Source organism: Poecile atricapillus, chromosome 6, assembly GCF_030490865.1.
Source record: "Poecile atricapillus isolate bPoeAtr1 chromosome 6, bPoeAtr1.hap1, whole genome shotgun sequence".
Taxonomy (NCBI): Eukaryota; Metazoa; Chordata; class Aves; order Passeriformes; family Paridae; genus Poecile; species Poecile atricapillus.
This window is the reverse complement of record NC_081254.1, coordinates 9,060,627-9,072,825: the sequence shown is the minus strand read 5'-3', so window position 1 is coordinate 9,072,825 and position 12,199 is coordinate 9,060,627. Positions and strand designations below refer to the sequence as shown.

General features: G+C 37.6%; 1 protein-coding gene across 12 annotated transcripts in view; it reads right to left on the bottom strand.

Annotated features, from left to right (window-relative positions):
• RHOBTB1 (Rho related BTB domain containing 1) overlaps nucleotides 1–12,199 on the bottom strand; it is a 66,635-nt gene that overhangs the window by 18,482 nt on the left and 35,954 nt on the right. For all 12 annotated transcript variants that reach the window (XM_058841089.1, XM_058841080.1, XM_058841088.1 and 9 more), the window contains 6 exons: nucleotides 8,330–8,515; nucleotides 5,609–6,576; nucleotides 5,093–5,211; nucleotides 3,035–3,185; nucleotides 1,376–1,464; nucleotides 198–303 (listed from right to left, as the gene is read on the bottom strand). In XM_058841089.1, the coding sequence (XP_058697072.1) occupies nucleotides 198–303; nucleotides 1,376–1,464; nucleotides 3,035–3,185; nucleotides 5,093–5,211; nucleotides 5,609–6,576; nucleotides 8,330–8,451 (1,555 nt within the window). In that variant the 5' untranslated portion in view covers nucleotides 8,452–8,515. The remainder of the gene's footprint in view (nucleotides 1–197; nucleotides 304–1,375; nucleotides 1,465–3,034; nucleotides 3,186–5,092; nucleotides 5,212–5,608; nucleotides 6,577–8,329; nucleotides 8,516–12,199) is intronic.

Genomic DNA, 12,199 nt, shown 5'->3' with positions numbered 1-12,199 from the left:
GATGCTTGCCCAGCTATCAAACTGATGATTATGACGTTTCTTTGCAGATAAGAATTTATGAATGCTGTTCGAGATAGCACAGAGGTTCAGCCTCATGGCTTAGCTCATGAGCTTATCTTTGTCTTTGTTTTTGGTTAATCAACTGGGTGGGGAGAAAGAAGGGGAAACCTGATGAAAACTGGTGAAGTTGCCCATACCTGAAGATTTAGCTTTGATTTCCTTACGGAACTTGGAGCAAACACTATTGTAATTGGTGCAGATGTAGTGCAAGCACCAAGCTGCCAGCTGGTTAGCATTGTGAAACTGTGAAGAAAAACAAAGAACTTAGTCAATTTCCTGACTGAGGTTATCATTCATTTTGCAGCCCCTATTAACAGTGAAAGCTAAATGGTCCCAGCAGGTGGGTATCTGGCCATACTCTGCCAGGCATTCATTCTGACTGCCAGCTCTGATCTCAGATAATAAGCATGAGCTAGGTGCTGGCCACAGAGGATATTCTAACAGTACTTAGAGATACTGCTTCTGTCTCCAACCAAGAGAAGGAAATAAAAGAAAAATTGCCCTTCTTAAGACAAAAATGAAGTGAAGGGAGCTGCTTTCTCTTGGGAAGGGTTCAGTTCTGGTTTTGCAACAGGATTACATTGCATAGAGGGTCTCAAAAACAGCTGCAGGGGAATCTTGCATGGTGGCCAGTGTTTTCATCCTACTTTTGTGCAGTGTTTTAGTGCTACTTCAAGCCAAGCTGCAGCTGACTCATTGTTAGTGTGAAATCAAGAATAATAAAATTTCAACAATATTTTAGCTTGTTCCACTGTAGCTGGGAGTCTGCTGCATTTTGGGAAACAGAGGTGTGCAGTTTAACTGTGAGCTTGGGGGTTCTCTTAATTATTTACAGGACTCAACTGAAATGCATTTGAACATAAGAAGATTTGCACATACTCTGAATTATCAGATGATTGACTTTAGGTAGCCAGTTTAAGTATTCAAGACATGTTGTCTTTGCAGTACAGATCTAAATATATATCCAAGAACTGAATTTAAAGGAATGTAAGAATCAATCACCATTACAAAGCTGAACAGCTTCATTACATTGCTTTTCATGTTAGTGCACCATGGTCATGAGAACACGGAGCTTGGAAGTTCCACAATCAAGACAAACTAAGATACATATTTGAAAGACAGCTTAAAGGACATTTTACCTCTGAACTAATGAAAAAACCTTCTTTAAAATAGAAGATAAAACTAAGTTTTATTGTCAGTCACTTTCAGAACTGCAGACTTTGACCCACTTAGCAGCAATGCTTAGAACCAGTAGGGAGCTAAAAGCAAGTCCTGCAGCTGACCAGAATATCTTCAGAAGGCTGTGTACACTGACCTGTGCCAGTTCCAAATAGGAGAGGACTTCTCCATCTATTGCAATGCCACTCATGGAGGCCTTTGTCAGCTCTTGCACTGCATGCTGCTCTGTTAGGGGAGAAAACTCATCACTCACAGGGGAAACAGTCACATTGCAAGGCCACATCATCTACTGGTAATAAAGAACCCAGGCAGCATGTTCTCCCTCCTTTTGGTGTTAACTAGCATTATGCAGGGGCCACATTCACACAGATATCCTTAGCAGCCTGAGATTGGGGGGGAAGTCAAATTCTGACCTTTAGAGCTGTAGCTGAAGATGTGGTTCATAACCATTTATAGAAAGACAAAATTCAGCAGCCACTAGTCTCTCTCTGGCATGGGTACAATATTCAGTTTAAATTAGAAATATGGATCAGCTGTCTCCTTTCAGTCATACAAAGTTTTTAATCAACAGTGCACTTGTCACTGATTTATTAGAGAGTATGCACACAGCATTGATAGAGAAAAGGCCACTTCAGGCCCTCTTTAGGTTTTCAGATCAGCAGTTCATAGGGATTCAGATGAAGGCTAACCAGCCCCTCCAACAATCACCTAGTTCAAGATTTTCCTTAACCCTTTCCTAGATTCTTAAAAGTCTGAGCATTTTTTTGGGAAGCACTGGCAGTTGGTTTGATTCAGTAGTTGGCCGTAGCCTTTGGGCTCAAAGTTATTTCATCAAAAATTAAATGGAATTAAATATTCTTAATACTGCATGTACATTTACATTGTAATTACCTTAAAAATACCCAAAACTTCAGCTAAAATATGTAAATAAAATCTGGCAATAAAGATTTGGTCAATCAGAACCAGTAAAGACAAGAGACACAGTCCTGATGCACAACCGAAGGAGAGACAGGGTTTGGTATGTGATTAAATTTTGCCTAAATGTAGTCCTGTAGGTAGGTGTAGCTTTATTTCAGCTTTCTCTGAGTTTTGGTCTTGGTCATGTCTTCAGAACTATGCCAAATTACTAGCATAGAGAGAAGCAAATTAAACACAACAACACAACCCAAACAACCCCAAAAGTCTGGGTTGTGTATGGATTTATTTTTAAAACTTTAGTGGTATTCTAACCTGTAATTTTTCTTTAAATATGGAATTGAAAAGGTTTTCTTCCTGAAATGAGGGTTGAGTCCACATGGATATACCAAAATATCTAATTCCCATCTAGTGAAAAGGAACCTAGACAGCATTTCTAAAAACATGATTATCTAGATAAGTTTTGAATTGGCTCAGTTACTCTCTTCGAACAGAAATACAAAGTGGAGCACCTCATTCATTACTTAATGGAAAACCCAAAGTCCTTCCTGCTTTTAGGTAAATTAACAACAGCAGAATGGATATTACAATCCACAGACATTATCATCAATGCTAAAGAGAATGTTTATTCTTTCTGTTTTTAAAGCACAGAAAACTTCAATGTTCTGAGCTGGATTAGCACGAAACTAAAAAAGACAACAAAAAGGCAAATACATTTCTCTGTGTGAAAATATCACTTTGCATTACAATACCCTTCTCAGGGAAAAAAAAAAATAAAACTCTCTGACATTTGAGAAAATCTTACGTGTTCCAAAACCCATTAAAGCACATTTCAGCTGTTACAGAAGATACTGCATTAGTCAAGGCTGCAAATTGTTACCTGCTAGAGCAATCAGGTGAGGAAGGCAAAACCTATTGGCCAATGCAATCAACTCAAGGGTGTCCAGTTCCTGACTGGAGGACAGTTGCTTGGTATACAAGTAATCTAAAACAGCTTGCATGGAGACCTTGTTTATGTTGGGCAGAACTACCTGGAAAAGATATTCAAGAGAAGAATTTCTAATTATTAAGATAATTATATTTTTATATAGTAGCTATATTTCACTTCTCTCACTTTGCTTGACTGTATCTTTTTCTCTTCAAGGTATTTCAGAAATGCAGGGAAAACATTTTTCAAATGAGAAATTTCCCATTCAAGTTCAAGTCACTGCCAACAGGTAAGCATTGCTCCAGAGTCAGATCCTTTGCCAGGTTATATCCAAACTGGAATTGGATCCACATCAAACTGTGAAACTGTTCAATGCTCTCTAGCCTGCAAATTGACAGCTATGCATAACAGTCACTGAGCACTGCCCATGCCAAACCTCCCTTGGTGGACTCCTTGAGGAATGCAATCTATCTGCTCCTGGCAAGGGATATTCTGTGGATTCTGAGAATAACAGAAAACAAAGGATAACTGTAAAACCATCCCTCTCAGTCTTTTGGTAAATAACCAAATTATCCAGGTAAACGAGGCTGAGAAGGAATTGAGAACTGAAGAAAAAAAAAAAGTAAGCCTTTTTTTGCCCCACACATGTAATGAGTGTAACTGGCACAGAATGAAGCTACCAAGACTAAGACAAAAACTGTCTGATTTCTCATGCTACAGCATGCACATCAGCCACTTTGGGAAGCAGCTCAGCTCTCCAAGAGAGAGCAGCTAGCTGTGAAACTCATTCATTATTGATAGATTTCTGTTAATGCAGGGAACTGTAAATTTAACGAATGAGTTTATAAAATTTGCCCCAAATCAAATACAGAAAAGGTAATATGTAAAAATAGATGGTTTTTATTATTTGTAAACCATTCAGTTCATATCTACCTGTATTTTAAAACTTCCAAAAGCATTACTGAGTGCTTTAAACTCTACAAAATGGAAGCTAAATATTTTCAATTGAAAAGATAAACTAAGACTGTGAAGCTAATTAAAAATAGACTGATAGAAAATAACATATTCTTTATTGCATATTCTTCATTGCCAAATGCTGCATACTAGAATCAAACTATGTATTTTTATTGAATTGTATGAATATGCCTCTGGGAAAGGAATTATGTTTACAGCTGTATTAGAAGAAGCCAGAACAATCTATGTAGAAAAGTATCTATCAGAATATTAAACACAAAAAACTTAAATGCTTCATATGAGCATAATTTTAGGGAAAGCAACAAGAAAACAAAATAAAACAAACCCCAAAACCTAAAAAAACCCACCCAATCAAACAAAAAAAATACAAAACAGCAACAACAAACTGGATATGGCACAAGAAAAAATACTAGCAGAGTGTTTGCAATTTGAAAAACAAACCATGAAGGCACATGAAAATACAGGGCTTCTTCTAAAAATCTTATTCAAAGTATTGAGATCTTTTAAACTGTATTGCATACCTGTTTTACTCTAGAGGACAAGACGATGAATTACAGAACCTATGCTGAGTTTCTACTAAAGCTAGTAGAACTCCTAAAGTTAGCTCAGTTTCTAGTGTGAAAACAACTCCATTTTCTAGTTTACCACTCATATGTTCTTTAACCCATTTTTATCTTTAACTACTTTATCCATGTCCCTGCCTCAAGTATTCTTTGTAGTTATTTTGATTATATAAATATTTATTCACAAAATCTAAAAAATTATTTTAAAGAAATTCACAAATTCATACTTAATTTCCTTCCCCATATTCAATATTTGACAGGACTTTGGGCTTAAACACTCTAGTGCTGGAGAACGTATGTTGTCTTCCTGGGCAACCTGATTTAATGCATTAAGAAGAAAAACATCCCTGGTTTGCGTGGAAGAATAAATCCCTGATTCTAGGGATCATTGCAACCTTTCAAACAGATGATGCTTCCATCATCATGAATCCATCAGACATTGTAAACAAAAGAGACAAAAATGGACAAATACCTCACTGTTGGAGCTTTCAATAAATGATCCTCCAAACATAGCAGACATCCACTCACAGCTGCAGATCAGCAGTGGCTTGTGGGCCTTGATGCTTCCATCATCCAATTTAAATGTCACATCTGCCATGGGAACAAAGGCACAAGAGTGCTGCAAGTCTGTGTTTAAGGTGTAACATTGTCTCAAGAATGTGTTTCACTTGCATGCTGTTAACCAAGGACTTCCTTCATTTTCCATGACCTCCACCTCAAAAAAAATCTCTTGCATTTTTAATAGTTAATGAAAAGCCTCACTTGTAAAGGGGGATATTGGATGTTCAACATTTTTGAGAACTGGGTCACTTATTTAAAAGCTGTGAGTAGATTTTTAGAAATGAAACTACAGAGTCCCAGGTTGGAACAGTTGGCCCTAGTAACACTACAATTTTGGGGTCTGTCACACTGTTTGAAGTCTATGAAGTGACAGTAACATGGATGAGAAAAAAAAATTCTTTTCCTGTGTAAGCATGTATTTACTTACCAGAAAATGTCCCTTTGCAAAGGCACTCTTTTATGCGATTAGCTTTTCTGACATGAAATGCTTTAGTAATCTCTTGATTCATGAAGGCTTCTTTATTCATAATATTCTCCACCATCATTCGCAAGTCAAATACTTCCAAGATTTCAGCAATCTGAGCCAGTCTAGTGAGGTCTTTTTCGTTTTCATCCAGTTGGCCTGTGTATAAAAACTGCAAAACAGTTTTAAAAGGTGCAGCCTGCACAGATGAATCCATTTTTACCACAGTTACAGGACATGTCCGCTTTGAGACAGGATTCACTTGCATTTCCTTATGCACACTAACAAACCCCTTACCCCAGGATGACAGAGATCTTGCTGCAGAGTTTGTTTCACCAGATTCAGGTTCTAGCATGTTTAAAGACTCACTGCTTTCTGGTGGGGGAATTTTAACATCAGGAGATTTCAAGGATGCCTCATCACTGTCAGTGTTTGTCTCAAGGTGACTTGTCAGAAAATCCTTATTTGTATTTTCTTTTTTACACTGTGTTTCATCCAAGTATGGACATTCCTCACATTCCATTAAGAAAAGGTCATAAAACTTCGAAGAAGAGGTAGCTAGGTAAATCTTGTGAGCAAAAATGCAGTCCTGCTCCTGAAGAACAAACATGACATCTGCACACAGTGGGCTGTCCAACAAATATCCAGCTTCATTCATGCTTGGCACAGGACACTCGGGAATTTTGATAACCGGAGGAGGGGCTTTTGGAGGTAGGAATGGAGCCTGAAGCAAAGGTTTTTGGACCTTCTTCAAATGAGATTTCCAGAATTGCAGGTGTCTTCTGGAGATCAGGGCAGCTCTAATTGCATTGTCAAACACATCTTTAATCCCAAACTGGTCAAATACACTGGTTTCATAGTAGGGTATCCCAAGTTCCTTGGCAACCTCTCTGCCTCTCTCTGGTGGCAAAATGTCTCCCCTTTTTATCGGCCTATGGTTAAACAAAAAATGAACTTTGTCACACAAAGTTATGCTAGAAAGCATGGAATTTGACCAGATATTCAGCACTAAATCTGAGATAACTGTAATTCAAATAAAACAAAATATAAAACTAAGCATACAAAGCAGTTGGAAATCTACAGTTATGATTCCACTGAGTTTTAGAATAGCACATACTTGTAATTTCATTTAAGTTTGGTGGTGTCTTTACAATGTTACTAAATATATGTAGAAATTATTTACATTAAATGGAGCAGCCCCTTACTTAAAGTGAAATTTACAGTAAAAAATTTGATAGGATACTTGAGAACTTTCATAATTTCAAAAACCTCCTACCACCCCTTACTACTCAGATATTCTGTCAGAACTTTTCTTTGTATCCGTCATTTAAACACAAATGGAAATTCTCATGACATAAAAAAATGCCAGAAATACAGCTAAATATGAAATGGAAATATTTCTTAAGATCATGCTTTTTAAAGAAACCCATAGTAGCCTATGACAAAAGAGTAACTGAACACACACTGCAGGAAATAGGCTCGTTTTGGCTGTAGAAGTATTATGTGGGAACTCATGGATTTCTAGAGCAGCTCTAGTACATGATGCAGGGTAAAAAAAACAGTAAAAAGTCTGGGCTAGGATCCATTTTCCCAGCAAAAAAATCATCTCCCCAGAAGACACAACCCAAGAGTATGTTCTCTGAGTTCACCGTATTGGGCAGACATGAGCTGGCACAGACAGGAGACGCCCCAGACAACAGCTTGCTGAGTGCCAGCTAATAAATAACCAGTTCAGGTGGCAGAAGTCTGTGACAGACACACAGAGTTCTGACTCAAACATACTAATGGTGAAATCAGGCAGGAGGATTAAGGCAGAAGAAGAGTTTTGAAAAAAGACCATTTCCTTTTAAAGAGTCAATCAAAAAGCCCACCCTACCCTCACAACAAAGAAATGTTTAATAAACAAATAGACCTATAAAAATAATATTGCTAAATCAAGAGTTTGACTGCAATGCAAAATTTTCTAAGGGCTGACAAAATATTAATTCAATCTCTTTACAGAAATTTGTTACAATACAGTAACAGTCATTAATTACACAATCATGGAAATTATTTCTGTGAATCTGGTCTCACTGAAATTCCCATTAAAGGAATAAATTAGAAGCAAACCAGGTATTGTGGGACTGTTGTGGCCAAATATGTGAATGGTTGTATTTTGTATCTGGGAGAAACAAAGCTTCTCTAGAACGATCCCCAAACTCTCTTTTCATCTCAGAACATTTAGAAGTTTAATTTGCAACCATTTCATTTTATGCTATGATCTAGGATTACATTTACAAAAAAAAAAATAAAAAAAACCCAGAGAATTAAGAGAATTCTAGTTGAATCTGCCAGTTTAAAACAGTACCAGACAATAGTGAGAAGGTAGGATGTGATACACATGATCACGGAGAAAGATATATAAGAAAACATTCAATAATCAAAAATTACTATTTCTATCTTACTGTAGTGTTCTGCCACCCAAACAAATTTAGATATCCAAAGTGCAAAAATTTTGTGGGAAACAAAATAATTTTGTGTTAAAGACCTAACCAACTCAGACAACAGAATGAAAAAAAGAAGCACATATAGTTTCATTGTACAAAAACAAAGGAAACTACGCTCTCCAGTTTCTCTTTTGCAAGTGTTGTACCTGATTACCAAGGTGATTCTTTTTTAAAATTCTTATTTTTGTTTAAACTTTACCTTGCCAAAGGCCGTCTGGCTCTGTTAACAGCCTCGAGATCTGCATAGCGAAGATCCAGCTGGCAGCCCACCAGAATGACAGGTGTTCGAGGACAGAAGTGCTTGATTTCTTGATACCACATTGTTTTCACATGATTCAGGGAATTAGGGTTAGCAATTGAAAAGCACAGAACAACAACATCGGACCTAGAAAGGTAACAAGAAAATACCTGTTGAAAAGCCCAGAAATTATTTTTGCTGCAGTTTCACCTATTTTTATTACTACTCCACTCTGCTCTTTGACAAACGTGCTGACACCCAGATGTCAGAATAAGTGGTGTTTGTGCATAGGTTTGAGAGAAGCTATACATTTCACCACAAAAGCATGGGAGCACAAAGCCACATACCTAGGAAGCACTGCCCCTCCATGCTGAGATAATCTCAACATGTGTGAGCAGAGCACTAAGAAGAGAAGTAGGGGTTTCCATTCTCTACTTTTACATAACAGTTACTCACTTAATTTCTGTCATTTCTCCAGAAATAATTTTGCTGACTGGACACCTAAATTGCAGTTCAAAGGTCATTGGTGATTAGGAATTAGAGAGGAGCTGAGCAAAACTTCGTAACAGCCAGACAGGCAGACACAGATCATTTCTGAACTTGTCAAGGAGAAATACCTGTACTGCACTATTAGAAGTACTGAGGTGGTTGCCTTCGCAATGTGCTTTGCACAGCAATTCTCCAATGTCTTTAATAAATAACCTGTTAGAAGGCCAAACTACTGCAGAATGACCACTTCTACAGTATCAGCAAAAATAAACTTTACAGTCAAAATAAGGTCAGTAAACTGTAGAATAGGACAATGGCTTAAATTAGAGTAAGCATGACAATATTTGCAGGCTTTTAAAGGTTTCTAAGAAAACAGAAACTACTTGACTAAATAAACTTGCTATATAAATTCTAAGTATGAGGATTAAAGTTCACAGTTCATCCACTGAACCACCGCCTAACTCTTGAAAGAGTTAGAGAAATGATCTTCAAAGGTAGAGAAATGATTGAATATTTGATTCAGGGCATACCTAACTGTCACTAGAGGACACGAAATAGAAGCATGGGTTCAGTCATAATAGCAGAGGTTTTCAATCCTCAGGAGGCAAAAGCCTTTATTTCAGGGTTTTCAGCACCTTTTATAAGGTGTTCTGATACAGGTTGACATAATTGGTACAAGGAACAACACCTCTCATCCCATTGGTGGGACAAGAAAAAAATGCATCTAGAACATCTGTACAACATTGTTTTGAGAACCAAAACCTATTTACAGAAAACAGTCCATGAGAGAGAAAAGCTTCCCAAAAGACTTTCACTTGGAAAACAGATTAGCCACCAACAGCCTGAAAACTCTCTCAGGCTGAGAAAATCATGTCCACATCTAAATAGGGGCAATTTCATTATTTATAAACAAACAGCTCTCAAGCTCTTGGGTCTCTTATGGGGAAAAAAAAATAGAAAAGAAGAAAAAAAGGTTGAATTTAAACTCTTGAGAAAAATTGAGAAGGGACATTTTGAGGAGGCAACTTATTGCTACAGAATTGTCAGCAGGATAAGCTCAGCAATACCATCTCCATCTCAGTTCTATTATTCTTTAATTTAGCACCAATGTGTTGTATCTGCAGTTTTTGTCATGTACAGAGCATCAGTAGCAGTGAATCTAAACAGTCACCTTTTAAATAATGAAGTACCTCTTCAGTAGTGCTGCTTTCTACATTTCACTGAGGGCATGGATATAGCCAGCTATTTCTAAAGATAGCTGCACACAATATGGAGACTACTGTGAGCATCAATTTAATGCAAGAGAAATTCTCCTGCTCCAAATTTCTGTCTTATATAAACTGCAACATATCTGTCATATCTAGGAACAAGGCCTCTTCAAACTGTAAAGTTCTCTAGTAAATAGTGAAGGGATAAGCAGCCAATGCAATGGTCTGCTGCATAGCTGAGGCAAACATACTTTAAACTCAAACTTGCTCTATTCAAGGTCAGGTAAGAGTAAAACCTAAACGCCAGTTTGCTTAGCTCCCAGAAAGAGAAATCAGTGTACAGCTAACATACAAAAAACTCTGTGTTACATGTATTCTAAATTGTTCAATTGTTTTATTCAAGGCCATCATGACTGCTGGAGTGGCAAGTGTTGGCTGCCTGGCTGTTTCTAACTACAACTAAGCATCTTAGAGAGATAGCCTGTCAAGCATCCTTCAGAAATTAATACCTAAGCCCAGTAATTGAAGTCACAAGGATCTAATCCTCCTGACTTTACAAACCACAAGACACACATCACATCTCCCAGAAAACCAAAAGGAAACAACTCCAGCAGGTGTTCGCAGACAGAGCACACCAGTTCCCCCAGGTGCCTGATGCTGGGCTGGGCACAGTCTGTGCTCTGGAGGGAGCCAGGGGTGAGCTGTGTCCTAGAGCACCCAGCAGGCTGACTCCAGCACAGCCCTGCATGTGTTACAGCCCTTGCCAAGGGAGTATCATGTTTTTGCCACCACGGTTCTTGAGCAGCTCCTCACCTCTGACCTTTGCTGGGCAGCCGTAAAACAGAGCTGAGCAAAGCTGGGTTCTTTTCCCAAAACTCACTGCACTGCACTAATAGGACATTCTCACATTACTACCTTCCAGGTGAAAAGAATAACAGAGTAAAGAGGTAAAAAATTGATTTGCAAATTATTTATCCTATGTTAAAACCTGGAATTCCCCAAAAAACAAAGATTCCTGAGAGTTCTTCACTGGGCAGATAGAAATTAACAGTTCTGTGCCATAAACAGAATGGATGGGAAATCACTGGGTAGTGGCAGAGTTCATATGCTGAACCAGCGCAACAGCTGGCTCTGCTAGCTCACAAAACACAGACACTAGACACTCTGTCATAATAAATTCAGCTTTCATTCAAGTCATAAGCACAATTAGCACTCAGTACAAGCTGGAGACAGAAATGTATGACGAAGATTAGCCATCTACATACAACTGTGAGCATTTGAGGAAATATGTCCTTTGGAAACTTTAATTAAAGTACCTACAATTCCTATTAATGTCAAAGGCACATTTACAACTTGCAAACACCACAGGATAAAGCTTGGTTAAGAACATTTGTTCTTAAAAAGCAGACCCTGTCAAGTTAAAATAATGCATTAATATTTCCTAAACATAAAAAATTTACCAATGTTATTTTAATATTCTCAGGGAATGTAAAAGGGTATGATTTTTAAAAAATGTGTATTTTATTGCTGTTTTTGTGCAGTCACTTTTTGTGTTGGTTACCAAGAGAACAAGAAAGAAGAAAACAAAAGCAAACTTTTCTCTCTGCAGCAATATATTCACAAATACAAGTTGCACTATTTTGATAATAATGATTAAAATAACTGATTTTGCAGAAGCTTGTAAGAGCTACTCTTATGGTACAAATGGCTGACCAGCAAGTACACTAAAAAGAATGGCAAAATTGTGTGGAACTATGTAACAAGAGAAAACCAAACAAGAAATTAAAGGACTACTTACACAGTCTTGGAATTCGGTTTATTTTGTTGGTTACAATGTGATGTAAATTCACATATAAGTCTAATTCAACATTTACATATGAAAATTCCAGCTTAGTGCTAAATAGGACCTTGCAGTTGAAACAGGCTGTCAGCAAGGTACCTCAGCATGAAACTGGGCCAAATTTCGTGAGTAGACTCAGGAAGCCCCTCTTTGCAATCATGTATATGCATTCACCATAAAATACCAATCTTCTTCCCTTTCCTAAAGCAGAGATCTTGGTTACGGCATTTCTAATAAAGGAGTAAGAATTCTATGACAATAGAATCCTAGACACAGTTAATTGATACTATAAGA